We start from the raw sequence: 21,230 nt of genomic DNA, 5'->3' as shown, positions 1-21,230 counted from the left end.
GCTCACGGCGGCGCTGAAGCGGGTGCGGATGAGCCCCGGGGCCACGCCGTTGACGCGGATCCCTCTCGGCAGCAGCTCCGGGCTCAGCGCGGCCACCAGAGCCAACATGGCGGCCTTGCTGACGCTGTACGGCGCCAGCCCCTGTGACGTCACCGCGTCGGGACACGCCCACCGCCTCGGGACACGCCCACCAACCCGCCCCGCCCCAAAGCGGGAAGGGAAAACACCAAACCAGTACAAACCAGTAAGGAAAAATGGGGTCCCAGTTTGTCCCAGTGACACCAAATCCCATCCCAGTTCATCCCAGTAACCCCAGAACCCATCCCAGTATAAACCAGTACAAACCAGTAAGGAAAAACCCCAAACCAGTAAGGGAAAACACGAAACCAGTATAAACCAGTAAGGGAAAATGGGGTCCCAGTTTGTCCCAGTGACACCAAATCTCATCCCAGTTCATCCCAGTAAGGCCCAGAACCCATCCCAGTACAAACCAGTACAAACCAGTAAGGGAAAACCCCAAACCAGTAAGGGAAAACACCAAACCAGTACAAACCAGTAAGGGAAAATGGGGTCCCAGTTTGTCCCAGTGACACCAAATCTCATCCCAGTTCATCCCAGTTCATCCCAGTATGGCCCAGAACCCATCCCAGTTCATCCCAGTATAAACCAGTAAGGAAAAACCCCAAACCAGTCCAAACCAGTCCAAACCAGTCTAACCCGGTCTCACCATCATTGGCTGGTAGCCGGCGATTGATGACATCAGGATGATGGCCCCGCCCCTGCGGTGAAATGGGCGGGGTTTAGCTTTAGCCACACCCCCTTAGAGCAGTCAATGCAAGTGCAGATGTCAATCAAGCTGACAGGCCCCTCCTGCCAAAGCCACGCCCCCTTATAGCACCCAATGCAAGTGGAGCTGTCAATCAATGTGAGACACGCCCCCTTATAGCACCCAATGCAATTGGAGATGTCAATCAAGCTGAGACACGCCCCTCCCGCCAAAGCCACGCCCCCTCATAGCATCAAATTAAATTTGAGCTGTCAATCAATGTGAGACACGCCCCCTTATAGCACCCAATGCAATTGGAGCTGTCAATCAATGTGAGACACGCCCCCTTATAGCACCTAATGCAATTGGAGCTGTCAATCAATGTGAGACACGCCCCCTTATAGCACCCAATGCAAGTGGACCTGTCAATCAATGTGAGACACGCCCCTCCCGCCAAAGCCACGCCCCCTTGGCTGGGAATGGGAGCTCCCAGTTCAAACCAGTTCAAAGCAAATTCCATCCCAGTTCATCCCAGTTTGCTCCCAGTCCCTCCCAGTACAAACCAGTATAAACCAGTGACCCCAAATCCCAATTTCCCCCATTTTTAACCCGTTTTTAACCCAATTTTTCGCCATTTTTTTCCCTCCCAGTCCCTCCCAGTATAAACCAGTATAACCCAGTATAAACCAGTACAAACCAGTAACCCCAAATTCCAATTTTCCCCCATTTTTAACCCAATTTTTGCCCAATTTTTGCCCAATTTTCACCGTTTTTTCCCCATTTTTTTCCTCCCAGTCCCTCCCAGTATAAACCAGTATAACCCAGTATAAACCAGTAACCCCAAATTCCAATTTCCCCCCGTTTTTAACCCTTTTTTTTCCCCATTTTTAACCCAATTTTCGCCCAATTTTCACCATTTTTCCCCTCCCAGTATAAACCAGTATAACCCAGTATAACCCAGTACAAACCAGTAACCCCAAATTCCAATTTTCCCCCATTTTTAACCCTTTTTTTCCCCATATTTAACCCAATTTTCGCCCAATTTTCACCATTTTTCCCCTCCCAGTATAAACCAGTATAACCCAGTATAAACCAGTACAAACCAGTAACCCCAAATTCCAATTTTCCCCCATTTTTAACCCTTTTTTTCCCCATTTTTAACCCAATTTTCGCCCAATTTTCACCATTTTTCCCCTCCCAGTATAAACCAGTATAAACCAGTATAAACCAGTATAAACCAGTATAAACCAGTATAAACCAGTCACCCTCGCTTCTCCATGTGCGGCACCACCAGCCGCACCAACATGGCCGCCGCCGTCACGTTCACCTGGAACACCTGCGTGACGTCACAGGGGGGCGGGGCTTCACTACGGACACGCCCACACACCGGTGTGGGCGTGGCTTAAAGATGGGAGGGGTTAAAAGAATGAATGGCGGAATGGGGGGCGTGGCTAAGAGGGGTGATGTAATGGGAAAGGATGGGTGATGTAAGGGGGGCGTGGCTAAGGGGGGTGATGTAATGGGAAAGGAATAGGGGTGATGTAATGGGGGCGTGGCTAAGAGGGGTGAATGGAATGGGAAAGGGATGGGGTGATGTAATGGGGGCGTGGCCAAAAAGGAGTGATGTAATGGGAAAGGGATGGGGGTGATGTAATGGGGGCGTGGCTAAGGGGGGTGATGTAATGGGAAAGGAATAGGGGTGATGTAAGGGGGCGGGGCATAGACGGTGATGTCATTCTAGGCAGGGCTTGTAATGGTGGTTTGGTTGTGGGCGGGGCTTAAAGGGAGTGATGTCATTGTGGGAGTGGCCAGAGGGGGGGAATTGGGGGGAAATTCGGGGGAAAAATGGAAAAATTGGGGAAAATTTGGGGAAAAATTGGGGAAAATTTGGAGGAATTTGAGGCGAAATTTGGGGGAAAAATTGGGAACATTTACAGGAAAAAATGGGAAAATTTGGGGGAATTTCAACTCAAATTTTGAAACTTTTGGGGAAATTGGAGAAAATTTGGGGAATTTGAGGGAAAATGGGAAATTCGGGGGGGTTCGAGGTTAAATTGGGGGATTTTGGGGGAAAATGGGAAAAATGGGAAAATTTGGGGAAATTTGGGGGAATTTGGGGAAAAATTGGGGAAAATTTGGAGGAATTTGGGGAAAAATAGGGGAAAAATTGGGGAAAATTTGGAGGAATTTGGGGAAAATTTGGGGAAAAATTGGGGAAAAATTGGAGGAATTTGAGGCGAAATATGGGGGAAAAATTGGGAACATTTACAGGAAAAAATGGGAGATTTGGGGGGGTTTGAGGTTAAATTGGGGGATTTTGGGGGAAAATGGGAAAAATGGGGAAAATTTGGGGGAATTTCGGGAAAAATTGGGGAAAATTTGGAGGAATTTGGGGAAAAATTGGGGAAAATTTGGGGAAAATTTGGGGAAAAATTGGGGAAAATTTGGAGGAATTTGAGGCAAAATTTGGGGGAAAAATTGGGAACATTTACAGGAAAAAATGGGAGATTTGGGGGGGTTTGAGGTTAAATTGGGGGATTTTGGGGGAAAATGGGAAAAATGGGGAAAATTTGGGGAAAAATTGGGGAAAATTTGGAGGAATTTGGGGAAAAATTGGGGAAAAATTGGGGAAAATTTGGAGGAATATGAGGTGAAATTTGGGGAAAAATTGGGGAAAATTTGGAGGAATTTGGGGAAAAATTGGGGAAAATTTGGGGAAAATTTGGAGGAATTTGAGGCGAAATTTGGGGAAAAAATTGGGAACGTTAAGAGGAAAAAATGGGAAAATTTGGGGGAATTTCAACTCAAATTTTAAAACTTTTGGGGAAATTGGAGAAAATTTGGGGAATTTGAGGGAAAATGGGAAATTCGGGGGAGTTCGAGGTTAAATTTTTGCGATTTTGGCGGGAATTTTTGCGATTTTGGCGGGAATTTTTGGGGTTTTTTGGGGTTTGGGTGGGCGTGGCCGGGTGGGCGTGGCCTGACCTTGTCCCAGGTGCTCTCGTCGGCCTCGAGGGCGGGGCCAAAGTGAGGATTGACAGCGGCGTTGGACACCAGGATGTCGATGGCGCCAAACGTGTCCAGGGCCTGGGAAATGCCCCCAAAACCCCAAAAATTGACCCAAAACCCCCAAAAATCGACCCAAAATCCAGCCCAGAACCCCCCAGGTATGTCCAGAACAACCCCAAACCCAAATATCCCAAATTTTAACCCAAATATCCCAAATTTTAACCCAAATTTCCCCATTTTTCCCCATTTTTTTCCCATTTTCCACTCCCAGCTCTGCCCAATAACCCAAACCCCAAAAATCCCCATTTTTAATCCAAATTTCCCAATTTTACCCAAATTTTCCCATTTTTTCCCCAATTTTTCCCCATTTTTTCCCAATTTTTTCCCCATTTTTTCCCATTTTTTCCATTTTTCCAATTTTCCCCTCCCAGCTGTGCCCAGGTAACCCAAACCAAAATTCCCAAATTTTAACCCAAATTTCCCCATTTATCCCAAATTTTCCTCATTTTTTTCCCAATTTTTACTAATTTTCCCCATTTTTTCCCATTTTATTCCAGTTTTTCCAATTTTTCCATTTTTTCCTGATTTTTCCCAATTTTTTCCCCTTTTTTCCCATTTTTCCCAATTTTTTCCATTTTTCCCAATTTTTTCCCCAATTTTTTCTATTTTTCCCAATTTTTCCCCATTTTCCCTTTTTTCCATTTATTTTTCCATTTTTTCCCAATTTTTCCCATTTTTCCCCAATTTTTCCCAATTTTTTCCCCCATTTTCCCCATTTTTCCCCCAAATTTTCCCCAATTTTTTTCCCCAATTTTTTCCCCATTTTTCCCCATTTTTTCCCCAATTTTTCCCCAATTTTTCCCATTTTTTCCCATTTTTCCCCATTTTTTCCCCAATTTTTTCCCCATTTTTTCCCCATTTTTTCCCCCATTTTTCCCCATTTTTTCCCCATTTTTCCCCATTTTCCATTTTTCCCATTTTTTCCCCCATTTTTTCCCCATTTTTCCCATTTTCCCATTTTCCCATGTTTCCCCATTTTTCCCCAATTTCCCCATTTTTTCCCATTTTTTCCCCAATTTTTTCCCCATTTTTTCCCATTTTTTCCCATTTTTCCCCGTTTTTCCCCCATTTTCTCTCTCACCGCCTGCACCATCCTCTCCCGCTCCTCGGCGCGTCCCACGTGACACGGGACCCCGCCCACCTGCAGGCCACGCCCACCGGGGGCGGGGCAACAAATGAGACCCCAAAGCCCTGTAGGCCCCGCCCATTTCTCTCCAAGCCCCGCCCCCGTGTGCATTTAAATTCAAGCCCCGCCTCCTGACCGGCAGGCCACGCCCCCTCGCGTGTCCTTATTTGAAGGCCACGCCCCCATAGGTGTAAGCCACGCCCCCTCAGTGGTCCTTATATGTAGGCCACGCCCACTCGGATTCCCCTAATTTTAGGCCCCGCCCATCAGGTGTCCTTACACACAGGCCACGCCCACTCAGCCATAAGCCCCGCCCCCCTGAGTGCTTTTATTTTCAAGCCCCGCCCTCCTAAGTGTAAGCCACGCCCCCTCAGGTGTCCTTAACAGGCCACGCCCCCTCATGTGAAAGCCACGCCCCCAGGCGCACTCACCATGAGGTCCCCGCCCTCGCTGCATAAGCCACGCCCCTCAGGTGTTTCTATCTGCAGGCCCGCCCCTACCTCAGGCCTGCCCCGTCTCCAAACCCCTTCAAGTACCCTTCCCTGCAAGCCCCGCCCCCTAATAAACACACCACGCCCCTTCAGGCATAAGCCACGCCCCTCGGGTGCACTCACTGTCAGGCCACGCCCCCTTACCTGCAGGCCCCGCCCCCTGAGCTGCTCCACGGCTCTCTGCACGTTCTGGGCCCGGCGGGAGCTGATGAACACGCGGGCCCCGGCCACGCCCAGCGCCTCGGCCACGCCCAGTCCGATCCTGAGGACACGCCCACAATGTCATCGAGCTGCCACGCCACTTAATCTCGGGCCACCCGGGGATCCTGGACCGCCCAATGGAATCTGAGCCGCACGCCACTTATCCTCGGCCACGCCCAGTCCGATCCTGAGGACACGCCCACAATGTAATCTGAGCCCCGGCCACGCCCAGCGCCTCGGCCACGCCCAGTCCGATCCTGAGGACACGCCCACAATGTCACCCGGCCCGGCCACGCCACGCCTCGGCCACGCCCAGTCGATCCTGAGGACAGCCCACAAGTCATCTGCCGCAGCACTATCTTGACCACGCCATCCGATCCTGAGGACACGCCCACAATGCATCTGAGCCCTGGCCCGCCACTTTAATCCTCGGCCACACCCATGCGATCCTGAGGACACGCCCACAATGTAATCTGAGCCCCGGCCACGCCCACCTTATCACAGCACGCCAGTCCGATCCTGAGACACGCCACAATCACCTGGGTCGCCGAATGCACGCACTTATCCTAAGACGCCACAACGTCACTCTGGCCGACACGACCACGCCCACCTGGACATGGCCACGCCCACCATGGGTCACCTGTGCTTGGCCACGCCCACCTGGGGGTCATGCGGTTCTGGCCACGCCCACCTGGGGGTCACCTGAGCTTGGCCACGCCCACTTGAGAGTGATCTGAGCTTGGCCACGCCCACCTGGGGTCACCTGAAGGTCACCAGGGCCTGGCCACGCCCACCCCGGTCTCATCAATTCGGGGTGGATTTAAATTAATTAAAATTATATATGGGGTAATTTTAATTTATTCAAATCACTCTGGGGTTAATTGGAGTTAATTAAAATCAATTTGGGGTTAATTTGAATGAATTCAAATGAATTTGGGGTTAATTGGAATTATTTTGGGTTAATTTGAATTGATTAAAGTAATTTTGGGTAAACTGGGGATTAATTTGAATTAATTAAAGTCAATTTGGGGTAATTTGGGGTGAATTGGAATTCATTAAACCCAGTTTGGGTTAATTTGAATTAATTAAAGTAAATTAGATTTAATTGGGGTGATTTTCAATTAATTAAATTAACTTTGGGTTATTTTCAGTTAATTAAAATCAATGTGGATTAGAGTCGGGGTAATTTGAATTAATTAAAATAAATTTTTAGTTAATTTGAATAATTAAAGTCGATTGGGGTTATTTGGGATTTATAGAATTTTTTTTTAAATTAATGTGAATTAATTTGGGCTAATTTTGAGTTATTTTATGCTAATTTTATGCAAATTTCAGTTAATTCTGTGGGGATTTTTAGGGTAAAAATTCCCATTTTTTTCCTGAGCAATTTTTGGGGTGAATTTTGTGGATTTTGGGGTCATTTTGTGGCACTCAGAGTCCCTGAATTAATCAGAATTAATTTCTATTAATTAGGGTTAATTCTGGGTTAATTTCCATTAATTTTGGGGGTATTACAGAGGATTCAGACTTTGGATTTTTTTTAAATAATTCGATTTATTTTGAGTTAATTTTGAGTTAATTTGGGGGGGATTTTAGAGGGTTCAGACCTTGATTTTTTTTAAAAAATAATTTAATTTAATTTGTGTTAATTTGAGGTAATTTTATGCAAATTTCGCTGAATTTTGGGTTAATTTTAAGGGGATTTTTAGGGTGAATTTTAGGATAAAAATTCCCATTTTTCCCTCGCGGTTTTTGGGGTGAATTCCGGGGATTTGGAGCAGATTCAGTCTCAGGTTTTTATTGCAATAATTCAAATTATTTCGGGTAAATTTGGAGTTAATTTTATGCAAATTTCGCTGAATTTTGGGTTGTTTTTAAGGGGATTTAAAGGGAAAAAATTCGATTTTTTTGTGAGCGGATTTTGTGGTGATTTCGGGGATTTTTTGGGTCATTTTTGTGGATTTTGGGATGGGTTCAGTGTGGGATTTTTATCACAATAATTGGAATTATTTTGAGTTATTTTTGAGTTAATTTCGTGCTAATTTCGCTGAATTTTGGGTTATTTTTAGGGTTAATTTTAGGTAAAAAATCCCATTTTTCCCTCGTGGTTTTTGGGGTGAATTTTGCCAATTTGGGGAGGTACAAAGTTCAGATTTTTGTTTTGATTAATTTGATTTTATTTGAGTTAATTCTGAGTTAATTTTATGCAAATTTCGAAAAATTTTGTGTTGTTTTTAAGGGGATTTTTAGGGAAAAAAAATCGATTTTTTTCTGTGTGGATTTTGGGGTGAATTCGGGGGATTTTGGGAGGTTTCCGTGAAAATAATTCAAATTATTTTGAGTTAATTTGAGTGAATTTCGCGCTGATTTCGCGGAATTTTGGGTTGTTTTTAAGGGGATTTTTAGGGAAAAAATTCCGATTTTTTTCTGAGTGGATTTTGGGGTGAATTCGGGGGATTTTGGGGAGGTTTCCGTGAAAATAATTCAAATTATTTTGAGTTAATTTGAGTGAATTTCGCGCTGATTTCGCGGAATTTTGGGTTAATTTTAAGGGGATTTTTAGGGAAAAAATTCCGATTTTTTTTGCGAGCGGATTTTGGGGTGAATTCCGGGATTTTTGGGGTGAATTCAGGGGGATTAGAGATCGATGATGAATTTGATTTATTGGAGTTAATTTTGAGTTAATTTCGGGCTACTTTCGCTGAATTTCGGGGGGATTTTTAGGGAAAAAATTCCGATTTTTTTGTGAGCAGATTTTGGGGTGAATTCGGGGGATTTTGGGGAGGTTTCCGTGAAAATAATTCAAATTATTTTGAGTTAATTTGAGTGAATTTCGCGCTAATTTCGCGCTGCTGTCGCGGAATTTTGGGTTGTTTTTAAGGGGATTTTTAGGGAAAAAATTCCGATTTTTTTTCTGTGTGGATTTTGGGGTGAATTGCGGCGGTTTCGGGGTCACTCACCCGTCGGTGCCCGCTGTCACCAGCGCCACTTTGCCCTCCAGGGATCGCGGGGTCCCCCCGGAGCTCAGCGGGGCCGCCCCGAGAGCGGCGCGGAGGGAGCCGGGCAGAGCGGGGCGCCACATCCGGAACGGGAAAAACCGGGAGAAACTGGGAAAAAATGGGAAAAACCGGGATAAAGTGGGATAAACTGGGATAAAATGGGAAAAACTGGGGAAAAAACTGGGAAAAACTGGGAGAAACTGTGAGGGGTTTAAAGGGCACTGTGAGGGGAAGTGGGCGGGGCTTAAAGGGCACTGTGAGGGGAAGTGGGCGGGGCTTAGAGGGCACTGTGAGGGAAAGTGGGCGGGGCTTAAGGGGCACCCGTACAAACTGGGGCAAACTGGGATAAAATGGGAGAAACTGAGATAAAATGGGATATACTGGGAAAAACTGGGACAAACTGGCATAAACTGGGAAAAAAATGGGATAAACTGGGAAAAACTGGGACAAACTGTGAGGGGTTTAAAGGGCACTGTGAGGGGAAGTGGGCGGGGCTTAAGGGCAACGGTGAATGGGAAAATGGGCGTGGTTAAAGGGGACACTGGTAAAACTGGATTGGATAAACTGGGAAAAACTGGGAAAAACTGGGAAAAACTGGGAAAAACTGGGGCAAAGTGGGAAGGGTTTAAAGGGCACTGTGAGGGGAACTGGGCGGGGCTTTAAAAGAACGGGGAGGGGCTTGAAGGGCACTGGGAGAAACTGGGAAAAACCGGGATAAAAATGGGATAAAATGGGATAAACTGGGAAAAACTGGGGCAAACTGGGAAAAATAAATGGGGGGATAAAAACGGGATTAAGGACTGGGACAAACTGGGAAATGGGAAAATGTAAATGGGATAATGGGACAACTGGGAGGGTTAAGCAGTGGGGGAGTGGAGGGCTTAGGGGTCACTGGGAGGGGCTTGAAGGGCACTGGGCGGAAAGTGGGAGGGGCTTAAAGGAAGTGGGAGGGGCTTAAAGGGCACTGGGAGGGGTTTAGGGGTTACTGGGAGGGAACTGGGATGGACTGGGAGGGGTTTAAAGGTCACTGGTTTATACTGGGATGGACTGGGAGGGAACTGGGATAAACTGGGAGGGGCCTCGCTGTTCCCCTTTTAAATAAACCATTAAAACGACCCCAAAAAAATGAGATTTTACCTCAATTTTTCAGCACCAGCAGCAGATTTTTGGGGGGGTTTAAAGGATTTTGGGGCTCCTCAAATCCTCGTGGTTGAAAAGTTGAAATTTTAGGGTTGAAATCTTCATATTTTGCGTCAAAAGTCACCAAAATTCAAAGACTTGGACATAAATTGCCTCAAATTGCTCAAAACCTGGAAATTTTGCCTCAAATTTCCTTGCTAAGTGCCCAAAAATGAGATTTTGGACAAAAATCTCCTCACAAAATTCCCAAAAATGGGATTTGGACAAGAATCTCCTCACAAAACCACCAGAAATGGGATTTTTGGAAAAATTCTCCTCACAAAACCACCAGAAATTGGATTTTGGACAAAAATCCCCTCACAAAATCCTCAAAAATGTGATTTTTGAAATAAGTCTCCTCACAAAATGCCCAAAAATGGGATTCGGACAAGAATCTCCTCACAAAATCCCCAAAATTTGGATTTTTGACAAAAATCTCCTCACAAAGTCACCGAAAATTGGAATTTTTGCCTCAACTCAACCAAAGATTTCCACTTTCATCTCAAATCCCCTCAGGAAAACCCCAATTGTGGGGATTTTACCTCAAATTCCTCAGCAAACCATAAGAAAAGGAAATTTTGCCTCAAATCCCTTCCAAATTTATTCTGAATTTAACTTTTTTACTTCATACCTTCCCCAAATCTCCAAACCTTCCAAGTTTTACCTCAAATCTCTGCACTACTCTTCCAAAAAAATAATTTTTACCGCAAATCCCTTCACAAAATCCTCTTATATCTCATTTTTCTGCCTCAAATCCCTCACAAAATTATTTTCTTACCTCAAATCTCCTTAGATCTTTCCTCAAACCGCTCCAAACCTGCGAAATTTCACCCCAAACCTCTCGCAAAATCCCCCCAAAGCCCTTTTTTTACTCCTCAAACGCGCGGTTTTTTTCCCTCAAACCCTTCTTCACAACTTCGTAGCATAAATTACTTTAATTCCTGCTTTTAAATTTAAATTTTTTCCTCTCACTTTAAGGCTTTAATTCCGATTTAATTCCACCAGTCAAGTCATGCCCTCAACCAAAATGGCGCCGGCGCCTTCCCGCCCTTTTTCCTTCCCGCATTTCCCTCAAACAAAATGGCGGCCGCGCTCTCAGGCGTCCTCTGAATTCACTCTGCGCATGCGCCTACTCCATTTTACGCCGTTAGTTCGCTTTGCCCTTAACCAAGATGGCGCCCGCGCTGCGTCACCGCCGCCATTTTGTGGGCGTGACCTTCCCCTCAGGCCAGAATCCAAGATGGCGCTCGCCAGCGTCCTCCGTGCGGAGCTCCCGGAATTTTTTCCCAAATCTTTTTCCAAAAATTTTTCCGAAGATTCCGAGGAAATTCCTGAAATTTTGAGGGATTTTTCCGGCCCTCCGAGGGTTCTGGCGGCTCCGCCTTTGGGCGTTCAGGCGGAGCCGGATGGACCCGGCTTTCAGATCCTTCACGGCACCACAACTTTGGCTTTTAAGGTGAGGGGAAAATGTTTCAAAATTCAAATTTCAACCTCAAAAATCGCGGCTGGGGAGGGTAAAAGTCCGGGTTTAACCCAAAAATAGCGGTTGGGGAGGGTAAAATTCAGTTTGGGATAAAAAAATCCGCGGCTGGGACTCAAAAATCGCGTGTGGGCGCCTTAAAATTTCATTTTTTGGCCCCAAAGTGCTGTCTGGGAACCTTAAAAATTCAGTCGATTAAAAGATGTCGATTTTAAAAGAGAAAATGGCGGAAAATGGAGAAAATTTTAGAAAAAAAAAATCAGATTTGAAGGGAGAAAATTGAGTTTAAAATGGGGATTTTAGGGGAAGAAAATAGAGGAAAATTTGAGGAAAAAATGGGGATTTTAGGTGTAGAAAATGGCGGGAAAATTGCGGAAAAATGGGAATTTTAGGGGTAAAAATACCCTAAAAAATAGAGGAAAAATTCGATTTTTTTGCCGATTTTTTTGATTTTTTTGCCGATGTTTTTATTTTTTTTCCCCCTCAGAGCCCGTTTGGGGTGACGGTGGCCGTGGACTCCCGCGCCACCGCCGGCTCCTACATCACAGGGGAATGGGGGGAAAAATGGGGATTTTAGGCAAAAAAATGGGGAAAAATCTGAGAAAATTTGAGAAAAATGGGGAAATTTTAGGGGTAGAAAATGGCGGAAAATTTGAGAAAAAAATTGGAATTTTTGGGGTAGAAAATGACAGAAAATTAGGGGGAAATATAGAAAAATGCGAGAAAAAATTCCATTGTAAGGGAAAAAATTTGAGAAAAAATTGGGGATTTAAGGGGTAGTAAACGGCAGAAAAAATCCAAAAAAATGAGAATTTTAAGAGTAGAAAATGGCGGAAAAAACGGGATTTTAGAGAGAAAAACGACAATTATAGGGGTAGAAAATGACGAAAAAATTGACAAAAATTAGAGTAAAAATAGGATTTTTGGGCTAAAAAAATCGGAAAAAAATGGGAATTTTAGGGGTAAAAATACCATAAAAAATAGAGGAAAAATTCGATTTTTTTCATTTTTTTTCCCCCTCAGAGCCCCTTTGGGGTGACGGTGGCCGTGGACTCGCGCGCCACCGCCGGCTCCTACATCACAGGGGAACGGGGGAGAAAAATGGGGATTTTAGAGATAGAAAATGACGAAAAAATAGGCAAAAATTAGCGTAAAAACGGGATTTTTGGGCTAAAAAATTTGGAAAAAAATGGGAATTTTAGGGGATAAAATACCCTAAAAAATAGAGGAAAAATGCGATTTTTTTCATTTTTTTTCCCCTCAGAGCCCCTTTGGGGTGACGGTGGCCGTGGACTCGCGCGCCACCGCCGGCTCCTACATCGCCTCGCAGTCGGTGATGAAGGTCCTGCCCATCAACCCGCGGATTTTGGGCACCATGGCGGGCGGCGCCGCCGACTGCAGCTTCTGGCAGCGCCTGGTGGCGCGGCAGTGCCGCGTGCAGGAGCTCAGGAACAAGGAGCCCGTGTCGGTGGCGGCGGCGTCCAAACTGCTGGCGAACCTGGTGTACCAGTACAAGGGCATGGGGCTGAGCCTGGGCACCATGGTCTGCGGATGGGACAAGCGGGGGCCAGGTAAGTGGGCACTGGGAGGGAAAATTTAGGAGTTTTAGCCAAAAATTCCCATTTTTTAGCTCCAAAAATTCACATTATTTAGCTCATAATTTGCATTTTTTAGCCCCAAAATTCCCTTTTTTTTCCACCAAAATTCCCATTTTTTATCCCCAAAAATTATATTTTTTAGCTCCAAAAATTAACATTTTTTAGCTCCAAAAATACACATTTTTAGCTCCCAAAATAACATTTTTAGCTCCAAAAATGATCATTTTTAGCCCAAAAATTCCCATTTTTTAGCTCCAAAATTCGCAATTTTTAGTTCCAAAATTCCCCATTTTTTAGCTCCAAAATTCCCTTTTTTTAGCACCCAAAATTCCCTTTTTTTTCCTCCAAAATTCGCATTTTTTAGCTCCAAAATTCACATTTATTATCCCCAAAATTCGCATTTAATATCTCCAAAATTCGCATTTAAATTCCCATTTAATAGCCCCAAAAAGCGCATTTAAATTCCCATTTAAAAGCCCCAAAAATTCCCATTTAAAAACCCCAAAATTCCCATTTAAAATCCCCCAATCCAGTCCCTGTCACTCAAACACTTAGCCACGCCCCCAAAGCCGTTAGCCCCGCCCCCAGCCGGTTAGCCCCGCCCCCGGGGCAGTGCAGGAGCTGCGGAACAAGGAGCCCGTGTCGGTGGCGGCGGCGTTGAAACTCCAAAATTCCCCATTTTTTAGCTCCAAAAATTCACATTTTTTAGCCCAAAAATTCCCTTTTTTTCCCTGCAAAGTTCGCAATTTTTAGTTCCTAAAATTGCCATTTTTTAGCTCCAAAATTCCCCATTTTTTAGCTCCAAAATTGCCATTTTTTAGCTCAAAAATTCGCATTTTTTAGCTCCAAAAGTCCCCATTTTTCAACTCCAAAATTCCCATATTTTAGCACCCAAAATTCCCATTTTTTAGCTCCAAACTTTGTGGCCACGCCCCCAAACTTGTTGCCACGCCCCCAAAGTCACTCCAAATGCCCTCAAACTCACTTTTAACCTTGTAAACTTTGTGGCCACGCCCCCAAATTGAGTCCAAATGCCTCCAAACCAACTTCTAACCCATTGAACTCACTGGCCACGCCCCCAAACTCTGTAGCCACGCCCCCAATTCTGGTAGCCACGCCCCCAAATCGACTTCCAATGCCCTCCAACTCATTTTAAACCTGGTAAACTTTGTGGCCACGCCCTCAAACTTGTAGCCACGCCCCCATATTCAGTAGCCACGCCCCCAAACTCATTTTGAACGACCTCAAACTGACTTTTAACGTTGTAAACATTGTGGCCACGCCCCCAAACTCGGTAGCCACGCCCCCAAATCGACTTATAATGCCCTCCAACTCACTTTTAACCTTGTAAAATTCGTGGCCACGCCCCCAAACTTGGTAACCACGCTCCCAAACTTGGTAACCACGCCCCCAATTTTGCTAGGCATGCCCCCAAACTCATTTTAGATCTGGTAAACTTTGTGGCCACGCCCCCAAACTTGGTAACCACGCCCCCAAACTTGTAGCCACGCCCCCAAATCGACTTATAATGCCCTCCAACTGACTTTTAACCTGGTAAACTTTGTGGCCACTCCCCCAAACTTGGTAACCACGCCCCCATATTTGCTAGCCACGCCCTCAAACTTGGTAGCCACGCCCCCAAAGTCACTCCAGATGCCCTCAAACTCACTTTTAACCTGGAAAACTTTGTGGCCACGCCCCCATATTCACTAGCCACGCCCCCAAACTCACTCTGGACGACCCCAAACTGACTTTTAGCCTTGTAAACTTTGTGGCCACGCCCCCAAACTTGTAGCCACGCCCCCAAATCATTTTCTAACCCATTAAACTCACTGGCCACTCCCCCAAACTCGGTAACCACGCCCCCAATTTTGGTAGCCACGCCCTCAAAATACCTTCCAATGCCCTCAAACTCGCTTTTAACCTGGTGAACATTGTGGCCACGCCCCCAAACTTCTAGCCACGCCCCCAAATCCACTTCCAATGCCCTTAAACTCACGTAAACTTTGTGGCCACGCCCCCAAACTTGGTAACCACGCATCCAATTTTGGTAGCCACACCCCCAAACTCATTTTAAACCTGGTAAACTTTGTGGCCACGCCCCTATATTCACTAGCCACGCCCCCAAATCGACTTCTAATGCCCTCAAACTCACTTTTAACTTGGGAAACTTTGTGGCCACGCCCCCAAACTTGTAGCCACGCCCCCAAATCCACTTCTAACGCCCTCAAACTGACTTTTAACCTGGTCAACTTTGTGGCCACGCCCCCAAACTCACTTTTAACCTGGTAAACTTTGTGGCCACGCCCCCAAACTTGTAGCCACGCCCCCCAATGGACTCCAAACCAACTTTTAACCCCTTAACCTCTCTCCCAGCACATTAAATTTTATTTTAATTTATTTTATTTTCCAGGGCTGTACTACGTGGACAGCGAGGGGCAGCGCGTGGCGGGCGGGGCCTTCGCCGTGGGCTCGGGCTCCTCGTACGCGTACGGGGTTCTGGACCGCGGGCTGGGCGCGGCGGCAGCGCCGGGCAGCGAGGAGGAGGCGTGCGGGCTGGCACGGAGGGCGATATACCACGCCGCCAGGAGGGACGCGTACTCGGGGGGCACGGTGAGGGTGTTCCATGTGGGGGAGAGGGGATGGAGGGAGGTGTCGGCTGATAATGTCAAGGATCTTCAAGAAGTTTATGGGGAGTGAGATGTAAAAAATTCGGGATTTTTTGGTGAAATAAAATGGAAAAAATCTGATTTTTTTGGTGATTTTTTGGTGATTTATTGGGTTTTTTTGGGGATTTTCTGGGTATTTTTTGGGATTTTTTGGGGAATTTTTAGGTAATATTTTGAGGATTTATTGGGATTTTTTTTGTGATTTACTGGGATTTTACTGGGATTTTTTTGGGATTTCTTGGTTATTTCTTTGGTCATTTATTGGGATTTTTGTGGGTTTTTTTGGGGATTTTCTTGGTATTTTTTGGGATTTTTTTTGAGAATTTTTTGGTAATATTTTCAGGGTTAACTGGGATTTTTTAGGGATTTATTGCGATTTTTTTGTGATTTTTAGGGATTTTTTCAGTCATATTTTAGTGATTTTTTAGGGAATTTTTGGTGATTTTTTGGGATTTTTTTGGTGATTTTTAGGGGATTTTTTTGGGATTTATTGGGATTTTTTTGGTGATTTTTAGGGATTTTTTAGGGATTTTTTAAGCATTTTTTATGGATTTTCTGGGTATTTTTTGGGATTTTTCTGGGGAATTTTTTGGTAATATTTTGAGGATTTATTGGGATTTTTTTGGGATTTTTTTTTATTTTTTGGGGAATTTTTTTTAGATCTTTTTTGGGATTTTTTTGGGTTTTTCGGGGGATTTTTTGGTAATATTCTGAGGGTTAATTGGGATTTTTAGAGAATTTTTTTTGTGAATTTTTTTGCGATTTTTTGGGGATTCTTTGGGGATTTTTATATAATATTTTGATGATTTATTGGGATTTTTTAGGAGATTTTAAGGGATTTTTTGGGGATATTTTTCAGCATTTTTACTGATATTTTTGGCATTTTTTAGGGATTTTTTTGGCATTTTTTAGGGATTTTTTTGGGGAATTTTTTGGTAATATTTTGAGGATTTATTGGGATATTTTAGGGATTTTTTGGGCATTTTTAGGGGATTTTTTGATGATTTTTAATGACTTTTTTAGGTACTTTTTAAGAATTTTCTAGTGATTTTTGGATATTTATTTGTTGATTTTTAGGAAGTTTTTTAGGGATTTTTTTGGCAACTTTTTCAGATTTTTAAAGGAATTTTTTGAGAATTTTTTTCAGATATTTTTGTGATTTTTTAGGGTATTTTTTGTGGGTTTTTTTCAATTTTTTTTGCCATTTTTTCTGCATTTTCGGCGATTTTTTTCTAAATAATTTCTCATTTCTTTTGCGGTTTCTTGCAATTTTTAATTTTTTGCACTTTTAAGCCAAATAATTCCTTTTTTGCTGCTTTTTGGATTTTTTCTAGATCACTTTTTAAGAAGAAAAAACCTGATAAAAATCCGATGGAAACCATTAAAAATTTCGGAAAAAATTTAAAATAAAAATAAAAAAATCTGCGGAAAAACCTGAAAAAATTTAAAACAACAAAAAATTTTTTTTTCCATTTTTTTTTTATTTTTTTTTTCCCTCCACCCCCCCAGGGACCCTTAAATTTTAATTTTTTTAATTTTATTTTTTTTTTAAATTTATTTTTTTTTCCCCTCCCCCTCCTCCTTTTCCATCCCCTCCCCCACCCCTGGAAATTCCCAAATTCCCCCCAAATTTTGAATTTTAATTTTTTTTTTTTTTTTTTAAATAATTTTGATTTTTTTTTTTTTTTGGGAATTTTTTAAATTTTTTTTTTCCTCCCCCCCCTCCCCCGACGCCATTTCCGGTTCCGGCTCCACCTGCAAAAAACAAACTTGGAATTTTTGGGGAAAAAAAAATAAAAATTTGGGATTTTTTTTTTTTTTTGGGAAGGGGGCGTGGCCTGGGGTGGGGGCGGGGCTTGTGGGGCCCCTCCCCCCACCCTCCAATTTTTTTTGGGATTTTTTTTTGGGGGGAAAAAAGGGAAAATTTGGGATTTTTTTGTTTAATATGGGGAATACCAGGAGGTGGCTCTGGATCGGCCCCTGTGGAGGAAAAACAAATATGAGAAAAAATCAGAAATTTTTGGGAAAAAAATGTTAAAAATCTAAAAAAAAATCTCAAAATATCATTGAAATTTTTGTAATTTTACCCCAAAATTAAAAAACTTCAAAACTGGAGGAAAAAAAAAAAAAAATTCAGAATTTTCAAGCCAAAAATCCACTTGGAGACCTCAAAACTCACCTGGGGAAAATTCAAAAATTCTTCAAAAAACCCCAAATTTCACAGAAACCACCCCAAATCCCTTCTGAAGAATCTCAATTCCTTAAAATGCCCAAAATCCCAAAAATTCACCCCAAAAAATTCACTTTAAAAACCCCAAAAACTCCCCTAAAAACGCTGAAATTACGCAGTAAACGCTGCTAAAAACGGCACCAAAAATGCCCCAAACTCGCTTCAAAAAACCCAAATTCCACAGAAATCACCCCAAATCCCATCCTAATTATGTCAAACCCTGGAAAGACCCAAAATCCCAGGAATTCACCCCAAAAATCCCACCTAAAAAACCCCAAACTCACCTGAAAAACACGAAAAATCAACCGCGAAAACCCAAAATCGCCTCTAAAAACTCACCCGAAACTGCCCCAAACTCGCTTCAAAAAACCCCAAATTCCACAAAAACCACCCCAAATCCCTTCTCAATAATTTCACATCCTAAAAAAGCCCAAAATCCCAAAAATTCACCCCAAAAAATTCACTTCAAAAACCCCCAAAACTCACCTGAAAAACGCGAAAAATCAACCGCGAAAACCCAAAATTGTCTCTAAAAACGGCCCCAAAAATGCCCCAAAATCGCTTCAAAAAACCCCAAATTCCACAGAAATCACCCCAAATCCCTTCTCAATAATCTCAACCCCCAAAAAGACCCAAAATCCCAAAAATTCACCCCAAAAAATTCACTTCAAAAAGCCCCAAAACCTCACCTGCAGAACGGAAATTTCACCGCGAAAACCCAAAATCGCCTCTAAAAACGGCCCCAAAAATGCCCCAAACTCGCTTCAAAAAACCCCAAATTCCACAAAAACCACCCCAAATCCCTTCTAAAGAATCTCAACCCCCAAAAACACCCAAAATCCCAAAAATTCACCCCAAAAAACTCAATTAAAGCACTCAAAACTCACCTGAAAAACCTCAAAACCCCATCAGGAAACCCAAAATCGCCTCTAAAAATGTCCCTTAAAATGCCCCAAAATCGCTTCAAAAAACCCCAAATTCCAAAGAAATCACCCCAAATCCCTTCTAAAGGATCTCAATTCCTAAAAATGCCCAAAATCGCAAAAATTCACCCCAAAATCCCATCTGAAAAACCCCAAAACTCACCTGAGACACACCAAAAATCAAGCGCGAAAACCCAAAATTGTCTCTAAAAATGGCCCCAAAAATGCCCCAAACTCGCTTCAAAAAACCCCAAATTCCACAAAAATCACCCCAAATCCCTTCTGAAGAATCTCAACCCCCAAAAACACCCAAAATCCCAAAAATTCCCCCCAAAAAATTCACTTCAAAAAGCCCCAAAACCTCACCTGCAGAACGGAAATTTCACCGCGAAAACCCAAAATCGCCTCTAAAAACGGCCCCAAAAATGCCCCAAACTCGCTTCAAAAAACCCCAAATTTCACAGAAACCTCCCCAAGTCCCTCCTGGACCACCTGACCTCCCAAAAAGCCCCGAAATTGCGGATTTTCACCCCAAATTCCCCACCTGTATCCCCGGGCGCGGGGCCGGGCGTAGCCGCTGTAGAAGCGCGAGCGGGCGGAGCCGAATCCCCCCCCCCGCCCCCGGAAACGCCCCCGGGGGAATCCGCGGTCGGTGCTGCTGATGCCGGGCCGGTTGGTCCTCTTGGGGATCACCTTTTGGGGAGAAAAAGGGAGAGTTTGGGAAAAATCCAAAAAATTCGGGGAAAAACGGTGAAAATTTGGTGAAAATCGGTGAAAAAACGGCGAAAATCGGTGGAAAAACGGCGAAAATACGGCGGAAAATGGGGGAGATAGGAAGGAAAATGCGAAGGAAAACTGGGAAAATAAAGGGTTAAAAAAAGGTTTGGGGAGAAAAAGGGAGAATTTGGGAAAAAGGGAAAAAATTCGGGGAAAAACGGTGAAAATTTGGTGAAAATCGGTGAAAAAACGGCGAAAATCGGTGGAAAAATGGCGAAAATACAGCAAAAAATGGGGGACATACAAAGGAAAATGGGGAAGGTGGGAGGGAAAAGAAAGGGTTAAAAAGGTTTGGGGAAAAAAAGGGAAAATTTGGGAAAAATGAAAAAAAATTTGGGGAAAAATGGTGAAAATTTGGTGAAAATCGGTGAAAAAATGGCGAAAATACGAAGGAAAATGGGGGAGATAGGAAGGAAAATAGGGAAATGAAAGGGTTAAATAAAGTTTGTCCTCTTGGGGATCCGGTTTTGGGGAGAAAAAGGGAGAATTTGGGAAAAAGGGAAAAAATTTGGGGAAAAACGGTGAAAATTTGGTGAAAATCGGTGGAAAAACGGCGAAAATATGAAATAAAATGGGGGAGATAGGAAGGAAAATGGGGGAGGTGGGAGGGAAAAAAAAGGGTTAAAAAAGGTTTGGGGAGAAAAAGGGAAAATTTGGGAAAAAGGGAAAAAATTTGAGGAAAAACGGTGAAAATTTGGTGAAAATCGGTGGAAAAACGGCGAAAATACGGAGGAAAATGGGGGAGATAGGAAGGAAAAGAAAGGGTTAAATAAAGTTTGTGCTTTTGGGGAGAAAAAGGGAAAATTTGGGAAAAATGGAAAAAATTTGGGAAAAACGGTGAAAATTTGGTGAAAGTCGGTGGAAAAACGGCGAAAATACGGCAAAAAATGGGGGAGATAGGAAGGGAAATGGGGGAGGTGGGAGGAAAAATAAAGGGTTAAAAAAGGTTTGGGGAGAAAAAGGGAAAATTTGGGAAAAATGGAAAAAATTTGGGGAAAAATGGTGAAAAAAAATGGCGAAAATACGGCGGAAAATGGGGGAGATAGGAAGGAAAATAAAGGGTTAAAAAAAGGTTTGGGCTCTTGGGGATCAGGTTTGGGGGAAAAAAGGGAGAATTTGGGAAAAAGGGAAAAAATTTGGGGAAAAATGGTGAAAATTTGGTGAAAATCGGTGAAAAAATGGCGAAAATATGAAATAAAATGGGGGAGATAGGAAGGAAAATGGGGGAGGGAGGAGGGAAAAGAAAGGGTTAAATAAAGTTTGGTGTTTTGGGGAGAAAAAGGGAAAATTTGGGAAAAATCCAAAAAATTTTGGGGAAAAATGGTGAAAATTTGGTGAAAATCGGTGAAAAAATGGCGAAAATACGAAATAAAATGGGGGAGATAGGAAGGAAAATGAAAGGGTTAAAAAATTTTGTTTTCTTGAGGAGAAACTTTTGGGGGAAAAATGGAAAAAATCCAGGGAAAAACGGTGAAAATTTGGTGAAAATTGGTTAAAATTTGGGGAAAATCTGAAGGAAAATGTTGGGAAAAATGGGGAAAAAAAGCACAAAAAAAAAGGGGAAATTTGAGAAAGAAAAAATGGGGGAAAATCAGGAAAAAATGGAAAAAAATGGGAAAAAAAATCAGGAAAAATGTGAGAAAAAATCGGAAAAAATCAGAAAATAATAGGGAAAAAAATCAGGAAAAAATCAGAAAATAATAGAAAAAAACAGAAAAAAAC

General features: G+C 43.4%; 2 protein-coding genes and 1 long non-coding RNA gene across 3 annotated transcripts; 1 reads left to right on the top strand and 2 right to left on the bottom strand.

Annotated features, from left to right (window-relative positions):
- Positions 1-6: 6 nt before the first annotated feature.
- LOC135442009 (dehydrogenase/reductase SDR family member 4-like) lies at positions 7-10,827 on the bottom strand (the record flags this gene model as incomplete). The annotated part of the gene is made up of 9 exons (XM_064701564.1): positions 10,610-10,827; positions 9,790-9,855; positions 8,614-8,760; positions 5,597-5,714; positions 4,917-4,976; positions 3,752-3,853; positions 2,032-2,102; positions 728-779; positions 7-141 (listed from the first exon to the last, which is right to left on the bottom strand). Coding segments are annotated over exons 3-9 (660 nt in total), but the record flags the coding sequence as incomplete, so codon positions are not given.
- Positions 10,828-11,051: 224 nt separating this feature from the next.
- PSMB5 (proteasome 20S subunit beta 5) lies at positions 11,052-15,656 on the top strand. The gene is made up of 3 exons (XM_064701565.1): positions 11,052-11,287; positions 12,576-12,882; positions 15,323-15,656. Exons 1-3 carry the CDS (start codon positions 11,072-11,074, stop codon positions 15,607-15,609), a joined length of 810 nt encoding a protein of 269 aa, XP_064557635.1. The 5' UTR covers positions 11,052-11,071; the 3' UTR covers positions 15,610-15,656.
- Positions 15,657-17,328: 1,672 nt separating this feature from the next.
- LOC135442011 (uncharacterized) lies at positions 17,329-19,482 on the bottom strand. Its single transcript, XR_010438599.1, has 2 exons — positions 19,276-19,482; positions 17,329-17,558 (listed from the first exon to the last, which is right to left on the bottom strand). It is a non-coding gene; the product is annotated as an uncharacterized LOC135442011 (long non-coding RNA).
- Positions 19,483-21,230: the final 1,748 nt, after the last annotated feature.

This window comes from Zonotrichia leucophrys, unplaced genomic scaffold (genome assembly GCF_028769735.1).
Source record: "Zonotrichia leucophrys gambelii isolate GWCS_2022_RI unplaced genomic scaffold, RI_Zleu_2.0 Scaffold_844_21230, whole genome shotgun sequence".
NCBI lineage: Eukaryota > Metazoa > Chordata > Aves > Passeriformes > Passerellidae > Zonotrichia > Zonotrichia leucophrys.
The sequence above is the reverse complement of the archived record's forward strand: the minus strand, read 5'-3'. Positions and strand labels throughout refer to the sequence as shown.